Raw genomic sequence first — 19,114 nt, 5'->3', positions numbered from 1 at the left:
GATGTAGTCTCAACACTATTGACTTCCTGGGTCAAGTCTTTCTTCCCTCATTTGTATGCCTTCAGAGGTACACGGAAAGCATCTGACAACATAAGATTTTTGCAATGTATCACCAAGCTGAATTCTAAGTTTGGAGGAGGGTGAATGCTTTGAACAGCAAGGTGGAAAAAGTGATTAGACTCACTAGAAGTGCCAATTAATTTGTTTGGATACAACAGAAAAACTCCACAGAAACCAACAGCAGAAGGTAATTTGCTACCCGTGAATTAAGCCCAAACTGCAAAGATCACTTTCACATTCAAGAGAAGAGAGAACAGCAAGATTTCACAGAAAGCATTACAATAATTATTTTGATCATTAGAAATCCAAGAGATAACGTTTCCTGCAACACTCTATTTGAAGAGTGATAGCCAAAAAGTAAGCAAAGGCTCACTTTATATTTAAAAGTCTAGGTTCTCCTTTCTTTTCAAAGTACCTTAACAAACCTATTTTAAGCACCTATGAATATACAAACTCAAACAGGAAGAGTTCAAACATGAAGTCACCAGACTGCTTACTTTTCTGCCAGCTCCTCAACGAAAACAGTCAACGTGTTGCCATCCTGTCCGACTTCCTGGATATGAGCATTGTAATACTTACCTCCAGGCTCCAGACGCACCTGGAGAGAGAACATGGGAAGCTCTAAAAAACCCCAAACTGTATCAGGCAATTCAGAATACTGTCTACAAACCACTAATAGGAAAGGCTGCTCCTAGCTGATTGCATGTTACTGAGTTGGCCCAGGAGTCTCAAATACTTTTTCAAAATAGCAGGCAAAATAAAAGAGTGCTGTACTAACTTCAGCGAGGAAGGAAAAAAAAAACAATCAAAAAACCTTCTGAGTGACTGAGAGGTAAGAAGATACCTGCCTAACAAGATACCTTTTTTTTTTTAAAAAAATACACTGTGCCAAGTAGATAAGTACCAAGGAAGATTGCTGTTTAAGAACTTGAGGAGAACGGATGATAAAACAGGAAACTGGAAAGGAAAGCTCTGCTCAGCTAGAAACAAGTCACTGAGTGAATCATCAGCACTGCCTCAAACAGTGATAAAAAATAAGCCCTCACTACATACAACATTGGAATACAAAGAAAGCTGACCTTCCTTTCAGTATCTCCTGGCCAGACCACGCTAATCCTCCCTTTTTAGCTCTTTCCTTTCTATTTTACAAAAATATTTGCTACATTACTGTTGAGAAGCGGAAGACTGCCCAGACTTGTTGGTGACCCCCAGTGAAAATCCAATAGACAACTACCTCAAACGCACACCCGGTGCATTTTGAGCTCTCAGTCTGGTCTGGAACTTCCACAATCAGAATGTACGTGACTGGTTCACAATGAATTTCCAAGCAGCTTTTTCTTCACACTACCCAATGTTTAAAGGTAGACTTTAGAAAGAAATGAAATTGAAAAGAAAGTCAGATTAATAGCTACAAGGAAGAGAATGAGAAAAGCCTTGGAAAATTCTATGAAGTCGAATAATTTGGCGGGTTACCACACTCCATTTAAAGCAGTTTTAATAGTTTATCATAACTGAGTCTCCTTTGAGTACTAACCTGACACTTGTCTCCTAAATAGTACTGTCTCCCAGCAAACACCATGTAGTCAGTTTTTTGAAGCTCTAAAAATAAATGAATAAATAAATAAAAAGGAAAAAGCCTTTAAACTACTGTTCTTTATGTATCCTACAAGTACTTCATGACAGCATCCAACTACAAATTATAGGCCAACTGAGTTAAATATTTCCTATGCACATCTGAACATTCCCCACGGTAATGGTGAAGTAACTGTAGATGTTCTTGTAACAGACCATAACTAGGCTAAGTCACAGGAGATCAGTAACATCCAGATAATGCAGTAAGTATTACTACTGCTGATGGTACCAAGTTAATCCTGCACTTAATACCAGGACTGGTATTAAAAATGGTGGAGATGTCTTTTCTTGCCAGAGTACTGGTGGCATCTGGCAAAAATGAGATGTTATCCAGGAAAAACTAACATTGTCTAAAGTCTCCTTACTGCTAGATTTCAGTAGGTTCCTTGCCTGGATTCTCTGTATGTCAGTACTCTACATAGATAATTAGTTAGTCTACTCTGTTCCAAGAATTTTAATGGCCCTCATTATTGCTTATGCAGTTGTAAAGTGCTGGAATTCTTCAGTATGCAAAGCACTTTGGGTCAGACATCAAACTCCACTCAAAACTTATCTTTCTTGGCAAGTTCTTGCTTTACGGATCAGCCATAGTTTATGTCAAAAAGCAGCAACCTACCCCAAGCCACGAAGACCAAGAAATATCTACAGAACGTTCAAGCCCAGGAGAGCTGGGAAGCAAAAAGGAAATTCATCTAATTTGACAAATCTCAATGCTAAATTTGAGATCTTCATTATTGTTCAACTCTGAAGCCAAAAATCATGCTTTAAAAGGCAGAAGTCCTTCCTTGCACACATGCTACAACAAACTCTCAAATTTATTTCCAATACAACAGAATGGTAACACAGAGTTCTGTACTCCGAACCTTTTTATTTCCTATAGTCAATAAGTAGCAGAGGTCAGATTTTTAGCAACTTTATCACCATTATAAAGTGTCAGATGCAGTGTATTTTGTACTTTGAAATGAAGCCAAGAAACCAGCTACTAGCAACAAGATTTACTACCTACAAGTATCTGCTGGGTTAACCAGTATCCTTCACATTTCAGCTGTGAAGAACCAGGTGACATAGCCTCGTACAGGCAGAGTTGTTTGTTTTTCCCTTTTTAAAGATACCTTTTCTGCTGTCCAGCCAAACATCAAACTCCACATTTCGATAGATCTCGGGGTCCAGTGCCTTAAGCACTTTATAAGGAACAGGCATCTTTGATGGATTTTCTGGAGGCTAAAAACAGAATTGAAATGGAACATTAACAAGTGCATTTAATGTGTTCAGCATAGTCTCTATCCTGCCAGGATCTGCAGACCATTTTAAGATGTATACGCACTATTTTCCAACATTTTAACTTTCACTATATTTGCCTAAAAAACTACAGCTCAAGAACAATGAAAAACACATTTAGGCATTCAGAAGTTGAGCAAACAGACTTTGAAATGGTTAGAAACAGGCTCAAGAGTAACATTCAGCATGTTCTTTACTCAAAAAGAATCCAAGGAAGCTAACCAATGAAGCCACGGCTTCAAAAACTGGTGGGAATTTCAGTTACTATATCTGAAAACAGGTTTCTATAGAGTTTCTAGAACTGTTCTAGAGTGATTTATACTGTGTTCAAAACAAAAGTGAACTGATTTAAACCATTTCTCGGAAAAACAAAGAGCATACCAGGAAAGATCTGCTAAGCTTCATCTTTGGGGGGGGGATAATATAGTTATCTAAAGAAGAACAAGTGAATTTCAGAAAGTAAGAAGGCTTATACAATTTTATAGAAATTCAAGGGCAAAACCAGAAGACAAACAGATGGAAGAAATAAGCCGCCTACTTTCCAAAACGTCATTTTTAAGAAGTGGAAAAGAGGGTTTAGCCCTAACAAGGGTAATATCATACAACAAAAAACCCACCCCACCATACGGAATTTTACCCTAACTGACAAACCTTTTCTTCTTCAATGCTCTGTTTGAACTTATCTTCCTGTGGATTGTCAGTATCGTTGCCTTCCCAGACGTCCACTCTAAGTAATTGAAAATAAGATTACAAAAGATACAATGCATAATTTCTAGCCAGGACTAAAATCAACCAACTGTTCGTACAATTTGAAAAAGCACCATGGTGCCATCAAGCGGTAGATTTTGCCTTAAACATCAGCCATGTCTGTGATGCGGTACAGCCAACCCTTCTCCTAGTTTCAAGAACATGACCTTTACTTGTTCCAACACCCACCCTTAACGAGGGCTAATGCTTGCCCTAGGAAAGGATGAAGATGATCCCACTGATTGATTGAACTCTTGCACTGTCAAGTACAAGACGACACCCTGTTCTATGTCCTATCAAACCAACGTCATCTGCAAGAATTCAGTAATGGCCAGAGGCATCCCTTTAGCCTTTCTAGTGACTGCAACAACACAGGATATGAGGGTTTCTATAGGTACATTCTGTCTGTTCCCCTCATCCCCAGGGATCCAAGAGACTTGCATAATGCTAGCATTTAATTGTCTATTTGGGGTACAATGCCATTAAAAAAGGACAAACAAGAAAATAAAGCAGAGATTATTTTCTCAGTACGCTATTACCTCTGCAGAGCTAGAGAAGCTCAGAAGAGTAATAACAGTTTCTTACAAAATAAGAAGTATTCTGATGACATAAGGAACAATTTTATTTACAAATATGCTGTCATTTTACAGAGTAACACACAACCATAACATAGCCAGCAGCAGAGGACGTTCAATTATGTGACACTTTGCAGCTCCAAGGAAAGCACACTCTCTTCTACAATATACTTCAGCTTTGCATTTGTGTCATGAGATAGAAAAGAGAATTTATACCACATGAACACTCAAAGAAACTTGGAAAAGTTGCCCTTTGCAAGGTTTTTAATTTTTTTTGCTTTCCTTTTACCACATCCCCTTCCCAAAATACTACCTCTTTTCCGATGGATTTCTGGATACTTTTTCATGAAGACAATCAAAGTTTGCATCCTCACTTCCTGCAGAGCCACTGTTTCTGTTCTTCTTGGATCCACTTCGAAACACCTCAACTGCAGACCTTAATTCTTCCTCATCCATGCCAAAAACATCTTTGTACAGGATCTCATATAATACAGCTGAACAAACCAACACGAAGCTCAAGGCAAATTAAGATAATACCAAATCCATAAGAACTACTGCAATTTTCAAGGTAAGCATATCTTCAGATATTATCTGCTGTTACAAGGCACTAGTTGTATTAAATTCAATTAAGGAGAGGATCATAAACTAATTCCAGTGGGAAGAAGGGACCTCTAGAAGTTATTTAGTCCAACACCCCACTTAACAGATAAAATAATGAGTGTATGTATATATTAATATACAATAAATGAGCCTCCATCTCTTTCCTCCCCACCCCTGAAAACCAAAACAAGTACTGCCTATAAACATTTGAAAACACATAATTTTCTTCCATAGAAAAATGATTTCAACTTTACCCTGGCAAATAGCAGCATTTTCCTGGAATTGTTTAGTATACACAGAGTCATAATGGCCGTTGCCAGAACAACACAGTAAAATCTGGGAAAATTAAAAAAAAAATAAAAAGGCTTTAAGGCTGGAATGATGTAAAACCTCTATTTGATATCCTAGCTGAAGACTACATTAGTCTTTCATTCTACAGTTGACATCAACTCACCAAGACAACAATAAATATTCTCAATATAAATATGAAAAATATTTAAAATCAGCTTAAAAGTGAATCCTAGGTAACGTCTCTAAATAAGTTTGTCTATTATACAAAGAAAAACTACCAATCTGTACATCATGCTGCATTAAACATGAAATAAGAGTTTGTTCCCAGCTTACCTCTGAAACCACCAATTGCTCACAGAGTAAAATAAATAACAAGCCATTAAAATACAGTACGCCTGAAATACACTGTCCAAGTATCAAAGACACATTTCAGCCTTCCCTACCTGAGGGACTGGAAGAGCATCTACTTTTCTAGCCCTATTAAAAGCCTTGCTTTTAATAAGAATATTATGTTGCCTTTTGAAGACGCGTGCTTTCTGCAACACATGCGTTGATACACCAAGTAAACGTATACCATCAAACCCCATCTTGGCATATGAGCACAGCTAACTGCAACTGGCAGAAGCCCTTGGGCAGCTGTCAGCACACTGCCAGCAAGGATGCTTCCCAGTGAACCAGCAGAAGGAGCTGGGATGCCAGGGCTCTTAATTCAGTGTGCACCATGTCTTCTGCCAACACAAGCTCTCATCTCACAGTGAGAACGAGCAACACCAGAAAGAGCTGCTGCCTGCGCGCGCTGTCTAATAACAGACAGCTGCCAACACTTAATGAGAGCTCGGGTGGTAAAGTCTTCCAGGACAAACACACGTTTAGACCATATTACTAGATTTTTAAATTAGATTAGCTAGAGGAAACTACACAGGAAAAGACAGACACGCATGTAAACAACAAGAGGAAAGAAAAGCTGCAGCAGCACAGATTTCAGACGAGACTAGCCACTTTGGCAAACGTAATAGCCCATACTGAAATCCATACTGCAGCAACTTCACTGGCATCATGCCTGAGCTAGCCGCATAATTGTGGGAGCCCATCTACACGACTGCAGAAAAAACAGAAGAGGTCAGATGGGGGGTAATACAGGGTACTTCTCCTTTATGTTCCTTCTTTTTGCCTCCAGTGGTAATTCTTGTGTAGATAAGCTGTTCCATTAGCTCCCATTCTTAACTGGGCTCAACTGGTATGTCCCAGAAATGCATGTTTGTTACTTTAATCCACTGCCATTAAATTCCCCTTTTCAGGAACAAAAATGGCACGCTTCATCCAACTTCACGAAGAGAGGTACTGGGGGTTGGAGAGAACACCTTTTCTTTGCCAATATGATAAATATATCTTGTTCTGCTCTTCTCAGATATTTAATTCTACCCTGTCACTTCAGTCAAATTCTCACTGGGAAGTGTTTTTACCCAAAGAGATTTCAGAAACATGAAAGAATATTCTGGAATTGTGATGTTACCTCTTCCTGCCAAAAATAAACTTCTTTCCAATAATAAGCTGGAGTAACAAAAAATTGGCAGGGAACAGCAAACAATCCATTCCTCAGATGGAAAGCAAAGCTACTATAATTGAGTTAACTGATGTGCAAATACTGTGCTTTTTCTATAAGCTGAAGACAGCTTTGGGGTTTTGTTCAGGTATGCAAGAGCACTGGAGTTACAAGACCTCAATTCCAGTGGCAAGTTTTTACAACTAAGCAGGACTGGAGGTAACTAGGATTACCTCCAGTAGGTAGGGATAGGAAATTGCCTCACTTCTCACCTTGTCTTCAAAGCCATTGTCTGTAGCATAAGTGGGTGGCTTTCCAGGGTACCGATACAGAATAAAGTCTCGCCTAGGTAAGCAGAGGAAAAACAAGACTTCAAAGAGCACACTTTTAGTAGAGCCACATTATGAAGAAGTTTGCGGGCAGGTGTTCTAGAGAATCTGCTGTTGGTTTATAGAAACATCAAGTAGAATACTTTTCCTGATAAATGAACGCTGCCATACAGCAATAGCTAGATGAGCAAACAATACTCGGGGGGGGGGGGGGAAATTATCTGGGGAAGACCATTTTTAGTCACAGATTAGGTCACGTACTTAGTCTTATGGCAGGGTGCTCAGACACTGAGACAATTAAGTCTAAGTGATTTGGTCATTCTGTAAAAGGCCTAGAGCCTCCATACGCAGAACTAGTAACTTGTGTAACACTTCAGTTTGTTCCTTTAGTACTGGAACAGAACGAGCCTGCAAAGGGACAGCTCTTCCTTCTACCACTGGAGAGCCAGACTGCTTATTACAGGTTAGCAACATTTTTAGCAAGACAGCAGCACCTGTACAGGCTTATGTTATCTTTGAAATAAATATCAGGGTTTACGCACCAAGTAAGGCGAGTATTTCTCACTACCGGAGCTTTCAAGAACGCCCACGTGAGTTTTAGTCATACTAACTACCACATAGTGTTTCCACTACACACCAGCTCCTTGCTTTTTCCTATTTTCCATCCTTCAGCCACCAAAAGGAAACACTTGACTTCAGAGTTTAACATTAGCAAAATGATAACAAATAAACATCGCTGGAAATCGACCCTCCCCTTAACTCACACTATGAGAACTTGGGCTGTGATGGCTCCCATTCACATGTTATTTTAAGTTTGTTAGGGTAGCATTTCTCACCATGTTTCACACATTAGTATCTCAGAGACAAACAAATAAAATGTTCTGAGGCAGAACCCAAACACCATCAAGTCCAAACCAAAGCAAAACTTAAGAAAGAGACACTTACTTGTACATCACTGATAAAGCACTCATTTCCAGCTGGCCAGCACTTTCCTATGCAAGATTATGAGATTACATGAGATAGCAGGGCCGCCTTCAACACACGGAATTCTATTCCACCTCTCTGTAGTATTAAAATACTTAACTGAACTCATGTTTATTTGTTAAAACAATCAATCAATGCATTGAGAATTGAGATATTGGGATTTGAGGGGGGGGGGGGGGGGAGGAGAAGTCTGAAACATGGGATGTCCACGATTACCAAGCTGAGTAAAATGGAGCTAGTTCTGGCAGTGACTATTAAACACGTCACTCAAGATACATTTTTGTTAATTAAATTCATTAGATTTGTTTCAGAGACTGCTGCATTTACCACACATATTGGTTCAAGACTAAAGAAATAATAGTTTGAATTCTAATATTTGAACCTGGGGGTAAAAGCAGCAGCAAGGGATTGTAAAGTCTGATAAACATTTGATGTAAGGTACGCTCCATGTACTTTGCTTTTTCCTTCTCTAAGAAGAATTGCAGTTATGAATAAGGCCCACAAGAGGCCTTAGCTTTACTGTCCAGCCTGCACAGATTCCTCCTTTTAACCAACAAAAATTCCCCACTAGAATTGTTACTGTTTATACATGTGAATATTCTGAACAAACCCATAGTATCATCTATGCAAATGAGACCCCAGGATTGGGGTATATTTAGAAAAAAAACCCAACACTGCCCCAATCACCACATTTTAAACCATCACCTAATTACTTTCCTATTCAAGTTTCCTCAAAATTTAACTCGATAAGTATTAGATCAGTCTTACCTTTGGATCTCCTAGTCGTTCAAGGTATTTCTCAAATGATCCTTCCACATACTTTCAACAAAACAAAGATGAAAATAAATATAAAAATGCAGCCAATTGGAAAGCAAAGTTAAACCTAAACACAATGCCATACATTACTAGCTGTTGAACTGGAGGGAACAGGGCAGGCAGTAAGGACACAGACACCAAACTTGGGACTAGTCTGCCAATTCCTATCATTCTGGGGTTCTGAAGGGCTGTGGTCTGACTAGGGGTATGACTTCAGCTGTTCCCTGCCTTTGAGCATGGGAATGATTTGGGATACCAATGTGGAAATACCAAGAGATCCTAAAAAAATTAAGAGCATGAGTACGAGTAACATTCAGTGACTTACCTCCTTCCTAGATTAGATTAAGCGCTTAACTGCCATTACAGTGGAAAAAAAACCCAACACAACAACAAACAAACAAAAAAAAAACAAACCACAAAACCCACACCAAAAAAAACCCCAAACAGACCCCAACTCTGCATAAACCACCACACAAAACCCACACCACCCTGGTACAAACTGCCACACGCACCCACAGCCACAAAAACCACCACACACAAAACCAACCATCAAACACCCCCAAACCCATGACTTTATGCAACAGTTAAACACGCTCTGGAGTCTTCCACTATCTTTTGATTTTTGTTTCTTAGTCCAAAGTCCTACATATTTTCTATGTACTAAATTCTGCAATGGCTGGTCCACAGAGAATATACTACACAAATGACTGTCACTCCACTAGTTACCGGGGTATTAGTAACTCGCTTGATTTCAGGAACTTCAGAAGTATAAAGACAAATAAAACTTGTGTGATTGCAACTCAAATAAGGCAAGCAAGCAATCACCCTGCCATTTCTCTCCTCTAACATGCATCCATCCTGGCAAAGCATGACATGTTTGCAGTGCATATGTTTATGTGGGCATGTTTATGGCTAAACCACTCACCCCCTCCCACATTACTTCCTCACTAAGGGTGCAAGACTGCCTTATGCACGCATTACTTACAGATTCAAACTTATCCTGGTGTTGCCTCATAAACAAGACACAAGCTTTCCTAACTTCCACGTGATGAATTTGAGATGAAAACAGCTGAAAGAAAATAAAGGTAAGGAAAGAAACAAGAAGAAAATTGCAAAGTTTAATTTATACTTCACATTAGGATTATTTAAGGACTAACACAAAACAGAGAGAGGGAGACACTTCAGAGGGCCACAGGCACTCGGGGGAAGAAGCTGAGGAAAGCCCAAGTGACCCAGGACCCTGTACCCTTCCCCGCCCGCGACACCTCACTGCGGGCTCCCGGGAGGGGGCTCCAGGAGCTCCCCCCGCCCGCCACGGGCCTGGAGCAGACACCGCCAGCCGTGCCCGCCCCGCCGAGGGCCTGAGGCGCCCCGGCTCCCCCCGAGGCTGTTGCCGGTGCCCACCTGCTCCGAGACGGCTCGGAAGAGACAGGAGGCGTCCTTAGCCGTCATCTTGCGGTACAGCCCCAGGCTACCGAGGTACTCGTCCATAGCCACCTCGCTGAAGGACTTCTGCCCGAAGTACTTCTTCCAGCCCTTCTGCATCTTGCCCGGGCGGCGAGGGCTGGGGCGGCGCGGGCAGGAGCGGGGACTCTGCGGGGGAGGCTGCGCGTGGCGGCAGGGCGCGCGGCGGCAGGGCACGCGGCTGCTGCTAATGAGGGGCCGCGCCCTCCGCACCCACCTGCGCGGCCCGGCCCGCCATGGCCCGCCGCGACCGCCGGCATCCCCCGGCCCGCCGCCGCCGGGCCCTGCCGAGCGCGGAGCCCGCCCCCGACTCGGCCCTAGCCCGGGGGAGCTGGGCCCAGTTACCTTTGCCTGCCGCCTGCCCCAAAAGGTGGTCGCGAGCGGTGCGCCCGCAGTGAGGTGCCGCCTGCAGCAGCCATTTTGAGGTGCCCGCGAAGGGTCCCGAATACCTCTGCCGCTCTCCCCCTGAGGAGCTCTTCTCCTCCGGCCCCCCGGCTCTCAGCACAGGTGGGCACCCCAAACCAAGTTAAGTCCCAGCGGAGGCCGTTGCCTTCCAGACCTGCCTGGGGAAGAGAATGGAGCCCTTGCTAAGCCAGCTCCTTCCAACTTCATTGCTTGGTGTGCCCATGACTGCAGATAACTGCTGGAAAAATCAGTCAAAACGGTTATTCAGAATTTCCTGTGACATTCCTTCATGCTCTCGGACTGGAGATAAGCTGCTAGCGGTAAACTTGAAGTAACAACAGCTCTATACCAATCCTTAAAGGCATGAAAGTCTTAGTTAAAGTATTGGAGGGTCGGCAAAAATCACTCTTGTATAACTGTGCTGCATGATTTAATTAGGAGAATGCTTCTATGTGCCTTTAATTTGCTAGTAAAAATTGCACTCGGGCATCAGATGCACCGATTCAGAAGTTTCTTTTTCTTGTTTTAAGCAACACCAACAAACAAACCCAAACAAATAACGTACTTGTAGGGAGGGCAGTTAGCACCAACTAGGCACTTACACAACTCTAGAGTACTACAGACCAAATAGCCTGCATGAACATTTTAAGTTTAAATAACCGTTGTTTTTCAAAATATTAACTTAAACAAATTGATGGTAGCATCAACACGGTTGACAATTTCAGTACTTTAAATGGGTTGCTCCGATCAGCGTCAAATAGGAAACACTGCTCTTTACAATAGTCCAAACCAAGCAACGATGGGACAACACCCCGTAAATGGATTGATTGTATTGTCAACACCATTCCTTTCCTATAGGCCATGTTTTACTTTGGGAGTAAATCACCCAAAACCAAGGTGGTTTGGGTTTGGTGGGCAGTTTGGCAGCAGGTTTGCAGCTCTTGATTTTTCCCACCCAGATTCACCACATGCCCCTTTCCCTTTAAAGACATTTAAATCTCTTTTTAAATTCTCTTTTCAGTGCTTCTGTAAACACTTGAAATGAGAGCTGAAGGCATCTGCTTATTTGCAGAACATTGCAGGAACCTCAACAAGGACAACTTCTTTCCACTAGTACTAGGTAAATATGGTTAAGAAACCACTATGTATCTGCCATGCCTGTTAAGTAATTTAGCTTGTCCTCCTCACTGGAATTACCAACTCAGTGCATATTTTGTGATGTAAATATCTGTCTGTCTAAGAAGCTAGACAGTTCATACTCCCCCCACACACACACTCCCTGCTTATTGGCACTATGATCTTTTAAGCATAAAGCTTGATGACTTCAAACTGTCACTAAATGGGAAACCATTTAATGTCAATTAATATTAACAGACAGTTTCTTTGAGGGTTTGTCCCAGTTGGTAGACTCTTAAGTATGGAAGGCCTTACCAGGAGAAGACAAAAGTTTTATTCTGACATTTTTATTCCTCTGTATTATTTATTGAAACCCAACAACTTTATCCAAGAACAAAGCAAACTTTTCCGGCTGTCCAGGAGGGAAAGGTTTCAAAGTTGACAAGTCCATCAACTGCAGTGTCTCCACGAGAGTGCTGTAAAAACAAATCAGAACCAAAAATTTAAAAAAAAAAAAATCCATCCCAAAGGGAATTTTTTCTTCACACAATTTTTTCTATTCATACGTACATAATCCTTTAGCACAGAAACAAAAATAAGGACATGTATTGAAGAAGAGACCCCACAAACCAGCAGGCCTCAACCACCACTGGCTCATAGGCAGCACTGCTGAGAACACACTTCAGCCTGCATCAGAACTTTCATGGACAACTTCAGCTCTAACTTTTTAATCTTCTGTGGTTGCAGTGTTGTACAAGATCTGTACCAGGAAATTTATCCTATTGGAATACATGGCACAGTTCTCCACTTAACACGTAGCCAGAAAGAACAGGTAAAACAACCTGTTAGCTTGCTATTATTAGGCTGCCAATAAGGCTTAAATGCTAGGCACTGTTCAACAAATATAAATAAAAACTCCTTCCTGTCTCCGAAGCTGTCAGAAGCACTGAGATAAGTTTAAGAAACTTGCCCAATATAAACGAATGACAGGCCTGGTCTTTTCAGAAGGCTCTTCTGAAACATATGAAATCCTATTTTCAGGGCAAAGGAACAAGACACAGACTAAATAATGGGAGTTGCATTTCCTCTGCCTTCAATTTAGAGGTCATCTGTTATTTATAGAGTGCAATCCATCATAAATAATCGTAAATAAAAACAGTGAGATATAGTCAAAACAAGAGCAAATGAAACTAACAAGAGCCAAGGTGAACACAAACAAAAGGGGATGGTTTTTTTGTTGGTGGTGGTGGGTTTTTTGGGGAGGTTGTTTGCTGGTTTGTTTTGTTAGTTTTTGGGTTATTTTTTTTTCCGGACAGACAGTAAATCTGTGAAACTCCTTGTCAGAGGACACGGTGGATTCAGGAAGTTTGGTTAAAAGGGCAGCCTGAATAAGTACTTGGAAGACAGAGGTATTTAAAGTTACTAACCAGACAGCATCTTGATTTAGGAACCCTCTGAACAGAGTACTTAACAGCATGGGAAGGAAAGTAATATAAGGAAGTACAATATGTCATACAATGGACTGCATCAAAAGAAGTGTGGCCAGCAAGGCGAGGGAGGTGATTCTGCTTCTCTGCTCCACTCTTATGAAACCCCACCTGCAGTATTGCATCCAGCTCTGGGGCCCCAACATAAGAAGGACATGGACCTGTTGTTGTGAGTCCAGAAGAGGCCACGAAGATGATCAGAGGGCTGGAGCACCTCTCCCATAGAGACTGGTTGAGAGTTGGGGTTGTTCAACCTGGAGAAGACTCTGGGGAGACCCTATAGCCCCTTCCAGTACCTAAAAGAGGCCTACAGGTCAGATGGGGAACAACTCTTTATTAGGAAGTGTAGCAACAGGATGAGGGGTAACAGTTTTTAACTGAAAAAGGGGAGAATTAGATTAGAGATTAGGAAGAAATTCTTTACTGTGAGGGTGGCAAGACACTGGAACAGGTTGCCCAGAGAAGCTGTGGCTGCCCCATCCCTGGAGGTGTTCAAGGCCAGGCTGGATGGGGCTTGGAGCAACCTGGTCTAGTGGGAGATGTCCCTGCCCATGGCAGGGGGTTGGAACTGGATGATCTTTAACGTCCCTTCCAACCCAAACCATTCTGATTCTGTGTTCTTGTCCTGTTTCTGCTTTTGGCTGGGCATCTGCATGTGGCCACTGCAAATAGGATATTGAGCTACGTGGACCCCGATCCATATCAGTAAGGCTATTCTTATGTTTTGTTCTAAATGCTCCAGATACTTTTAATTTTATTGTGTCACTACACCTATACAGTCAACTTTAGTGCCCTTTACAAGGAAAATCCACATAGCAAAATGAAGAAATGGAGTCTTAAGTCTGCAGGGAGCAATTTATTCCTTATGGTTCACGGTTACAAACCAATGGTTTGGATTGTATTACTTCTAGACTTCAAAAAAGAATCTGACAACTAATATGAAAGAGAGAAGCTGTTAGGTGCCTCTAGGATGCTACCTGACTGTTCCAAATTCAACCACTTCTATTTGGTTTAAATCATTCTTCTTCCAATCTGAATACCTGTGCCCTCAAAAAAAAAAAAAAAGATTTAAAAGGAGTCACGGTCAAAAGGCTTGCTAAATTTGCTAAATTAGCACCTAATGTTAACCTATCCACTATGGAAAAATCTACCTTGCAAACAAATGGTTGTTACTGAGAAGGATGTAAATTTCCTTGTTACGTTCTCAATAGTGTAATAACACACTGAGCGATGGTGTTGAACACTGCTTGATCAAACGGGACAGCTGGAGCAGCTCCGTACCTGCAATTACAGCAGAGGACGTGCCCATCCCTGTGGAGCTGTTTTGCCAGTTCAAGCTGATGGTTGTTCATCAGCTTTTCATTTATTACTACTACTAGTGGTTTTCCTTTTTCTAGAGTCTCCAGACAGCTACCTGCACCTACAGGAGAAACAGAAACACAATGAGTCTTTGCCCTGACAGATGAAATGTTTGCTGTGGAAACACACGAGACCCCTGAAGGTGAACATTAAACCACCCAGCTCTAGCTGTGGGCCTGAACAGTCACTGCCAGACCAGCCCCGAGCCGTAGATTGACAGACTTCAACCAACTGACCTCCACTCCTGTCCCCAGGAGAACAAGCTGGGCAATCAAACGGGGCTCTACCTGCGTGGCTGATGACCAGGTCCGCCCTCCTCAGGTCCTCGGCCAGCGAGTCCTTGAAGCGGAAGGCTTCCACCGCCACGGCCTGGCTACTGCGCGGCGCCGGCTTCAGCTCGCCCCGCCCGACCTGCAGCACCAGCTTCTGGTAGCCGCGGCTCTGCAGCACCTGCGGCGGAGGGAAGGAGGGTCGGAGGCGCCTGGGGGCGTGTGGGGAGGTCGGGCGCCAGGCCCTGCTCCCAGTTACCCCGGCCCGGGGACCACTGGCACCCCTCCCCACCTTCCTTCCTTCCCTCCCTCCCTCCTTTTCTTTCTTCGCCGCCACCTCTTCACCTCACCTCAGCGCCGCACCCCCCGCCCGCAAGCGCTCCCACTACTCCGCGCCTCCCGCTCCTTCAGGCGCCCCCGCCAGTCAGTGGTGGACCGGGGAGGGCGGGACAGCTCCCAGCGCGCACGCGCTACGGCCATGCTGTCAGGGGAAGGCCCGGCCTCGCTGCCCGCGGAGCCCGGCTCTCCGCCGCCTTACCTGCAGGGCCGCCGGGGAGCAGACGGTCGCGATCAGGTCGTCGAAGCTGGTGGTGCCCACGGTGACGAAAACCGACTTCATGGCGGCCGGCCGCCCGCCCGCTCGCAGCTGATCTGCGGGCGGGGAGCCGCCAGGGGGCGCCGCGCACCGCCCGCTCGCCTCAGCGCTCCCCAAAATGGCTGCCGGGGGCACGCCCCCCTCTCCCCACGGACGGCGGGAGCTCCTTTATGCCTGCTGGCTCCGCCCGCCCGGGCGCGGGGACGGGATAGTTCCCGGTGCCGTGGGACGGCCGGACCCGCTGCAGCGGTGTGGGACCAGCAGGGACGGCGCCCGCTCTGTCTAAGGAGCCCATTCGCCGGCGGAGATCATCAGCCTCAGCATGGTAGCCCACGAGTGTCTCAGTTCTTCAGACTTTCAGGGAAGGGGAGAGCGGGGAAAGTAACCCAAATTTGGAAAAGGGATTAAGAAATTTTTGCCCTCCACATGTTATTTTAGCACTTGGGGCACAGATCACTGTAACTGGCAGTCTGACTGGGGCAAGGCGCTGGGTGCGTTCTGCAGCCTGCCATTCCTACAGATGGCCAAGCTACCTTTTTTTTAATAGGCTAACTGACCTGGGCTGGGCACGGGATTTCCCAGCCTGACCCGAGCCTCTTGTGCCACTTACTGTGGGAGTAACACTACAAAAGGACAGTAGCAAATAAGCAGTCAGTCATGCTTTGGAGGAGAGATGGATGTTTCAGTGCTGCAGTGAGTCCTGTAATGTCAGCCCTAGAGCGGTGGGCTGACACAGTCCCTTGAGCACTGGGCCTCACAGGGGAGCACACCTTCCTTCTTGTCAGAGCATCTAGTCCCCCAGAGCACCAGGGAACACATCATAGCATTGCAGAGCAAATGCATGGGATACAACCCTACCTTCAAATGACTGAAGGCAGGAGAAGACTGCACGCATTTCTGTCAGCTGAGGTGGTTTTGCTGTGTGGATATCCTTCCACTGATACCGCAGGGACTGGTGAAGGTGGGAGACAGAAGGAAATAAGACAAAAATAGTTTGGACTCTGTATTCTATGTTGTATTTAGATAACTTTAATAATTCTGGCTATGTATGTGCACTGTGTCCACTCAAAAAAAATCACAGAAATACTGCAAACTCCAACAACAAACAGCTGTCTGCTGGCTCTTAGTTGATTCCAGAAAGTCAGGCATAAAAATTATTTGGCCTAAATAGAGGAACCTGTCACCGGAGCCAAGATTGCAGCTCAGAGAAAACCCTGAAAGCAAAACTGAAATCAAAGCCTGGTTTCTTTTCCTCACTTTGCCACTGACCAGTGTTAGCACCTCGGGGAGGTGCTTATCTTGTCTGTTTTTCCACTTGCAAGGCAGTGTTTAGCAATTTATCTCATCTAAACCTTTCTGTGGGAGGTGATTATATTAATTGCAGAGAATTGAGTCCTTTAAAAATCTTCATTGTAGCAAATTTTTTAAAATATTGAATTGGTTTTTTGCCTGCATCCTCCTTCCCTTGGCCTTTTGAAAGATACATTCTCAGTATCATTGAATACACGTATGTTTCACCTCCTCTCTATTGCTCTTTCTTTAAGCACACATCATTCTGATGCTGTTTCAGGCTGGTCTTACTACCTTCTTACAAGGACTGAGGAAAAGCACTCCCTTGGGCAAAAGCGTGCCAGCTATGGAATGGGATCCTAAGAGCCAAGGGACAGTAAATCAGGCAGGAGTTAAGGCTGGAGATAAAGGCCCTTTCTGAAAAATACAAATGCTATTCAGTGCTAAACCACATTAAATCAATTGCAAAGATGAAGTTACCAGTAAATTTATTATTTCAGGTACATTTCCCCTTTGTGATGAAAACCTGGGGAGAGAGAGGGGGATAACATTTTAATTTAAAAAAAAAAATCCAAACATTAAATTTGGTAACACAGTTTCATCCACTGAAGGTTAAGAATAACCCCTTATCAGCTGCACAAACTACTAGCAGTTTTCTTTCTTAAATGCAAGTGTCACACAATGTACAATTCTACAAAAAGAAACTACTCAAGTTAGATATCTAAATCTATTTATTCCCTGAATTAAATTCAATAGATGAGGTCACATCTCTATACGCTACTGAGCGTTCCAAGAAATATGCAGAAAAGATGTAGCTATCTTGAGGATACCTCTGATTGCCATGTTAATGACTCATTCACAATGCTCATTAGCCCCCTGTTGCTTTCATTTAGCATAATGAGCCACACTGAAATGTATTTATTTTTTGATTAAAGCAAATGGTGCTGACAGCAGACATGGCGGGTGTGGGTGTATCACTTTATCTTGGGAAACATGCTGTAGAGCAAAACAATATCAGAGTCCTGAGCGCACAGGGCCTTAGTGGCCCTGACCAGCCTGACCCAGCTCTTACTGCTCTCCCTCAGGACAAGGAAGCCAGGAGCTGAGGGTGACCACAACACAAGCCAGGCAAAGATATCACTAAGAGCACAGTGTGACCACACCAGAGAAAAGCAAACAGAGCAGTGGCAGCAACAAGTCCAGTGGTACAGAGACCATCAGGCAAAGACAAGGTAACAAGCCATTTCCAAGACCAATTCAGGAAACTCAAACAGCAATTCAGGAGCAGAACTAGCAGCAAGGACACCTACAACTCACGTCTGTCATCCCAGTGTAAGAAAGACATGGACCTGCTTTAGCAAGTCCAGAGGAGGCCAAAAAGATGATCAGGAGGCTGGAGCACCTCCCCTATGAGGACAGCCTGAGAGACTTGAGGTTGCTCAGCCTGGAGAAGAGAAGGCTCTGTGGAGACCTTATGTCAGCCTTCCAATAGCTGAGGGAGGGGCCAAGAATTAAATGATCTTTAAGGTCCCTTCTAACCCAAACCATTCTATGATTCTACTTAAAGCCAAATCTTAAATGAAGTCCCTATCAGAGTGTGCGGGTGGAAGCCCCAGATGAGGCTGGTCAGGGCAATTAAGATCTATTAGTGCAGTCAAGGCCCTGAAAACTGATGGATAGGAAGTCAGACTTTGGGATGAAAGGAAGGATGCTGAATTTTTCAGGTGTGTCAAAGACGAGGGTCAGCACATGTATAAAACTTTCTGAGGAAAGGTGAGGACAGGATAATTAAATGATTATAGTTTTTTTTATGAGGATAGAAATTAAATATATCAGAGTGTTTTCCTGTTTATGTCATTTTATATTAGGTTAATTACAGTAGTTCAGGAAATTACTGCTCATTTCTAACTAAAGCACTATAAATCACCATATGCATGCTCTTACTCCACCAAAATTGAAAAATAAACTCACCATCATGATAATTCCACACTCATCCTGCAGTTAGAACAAGTTTCCAGTGTTTGCCATTGTACCTTGCTTTCAACCATCCACCTATAACTTAAAGTTCCTATAAAGTAAGGCACTCTCAAGAAAATATTCCATGCATGAGCAGCAACTTCTTCATAGTTGCACTGTCTGCTCCCTCAAATTTCAGCAGAGTAAAATGTGTTTAGAAAAATGAAGACACTTTTAATAATACTTGTCTTCCTAACCCTCAAGGGAGAGAGAAACTGCAGTACAGTCTGCATAGTACAGTGAGTTAAATTCCTGTAT

The 19,114-nt window shown here is 43.4% G+C and overlaps 1 protein-coding gene across 1 annotated transcript in view; it reads right to left on the bottom strand.

Moving 5' to 3' along the window:
• ALG13 (ALG13 UDP-N-acetylglucosaminyltransferase subunit) overlaps window positions 1–15,688 on the bottom strand; it is a 31,131-nt gene extending 15,443 nt beyond the window's left edge. The window contains 16 exon segments of the mRNA XM_063346747.1: window positions 558–658; window positions 1,295–1,426; window positions 1,595–1,659; window positions 2,805–2,913; window positions 3,622–3,697; window positions 4,606–4,786; window positions 5,147–5,228; window positions 6,999–7,071; window positions 8,001–8,047; window positions 8,808–8,858; window positions 9,841–9,924; window positions 10,260–10,725; window positions 12,215–12,316; window positions 14,609–14,747; window positions 14,923–15,136; window positions 15,494–15,688. Of these exon segments, the coding sequence (XP_063202817.1) occupies window positions 558–658; window positions 1,295–1,426; window positions 1,595–1,659; window positions 2,805–2,913; window positions 3,622–3,697; window positions 4,606–4,786; window positions 5,147–5,228; window positions 6,999–7,071; window positions 8,001–8,047; window positions 8,808–8,858; window positions 9,841–9,924; window positions 10,260–10,725; window positions 12,215–12,316; window positions 14,609–14,747; window positions 14,923–15,136; window positions 15,494–15,574 (2,003 nt within the window). The 5' untranslated portion in view covers window positions 15,575–15,688.
• Between the last annotated feature and the right edge of the window lie 3,426 nt (window positions 15,689–19,114).

This window comes from Chroicocephalus ridibundus, chromosome 9 (assembly GCF_963924245.1).
Source record: "Chroicocephalus ridibundus chromosome 9, bChrRid1.1, whole genome shotgun sequence".
Taxonomy (NCBI): Eukaryota; Metazoa; Chordata; class Aves; order Charadriiformes; family Laridae; genus Chroicocephalus; species Chroicocephalus ridibundus.
Note: the sequence above shows the minus strand (reverse complement) of the source record. Positions and strands in the feature narration are given on the sequence as shown.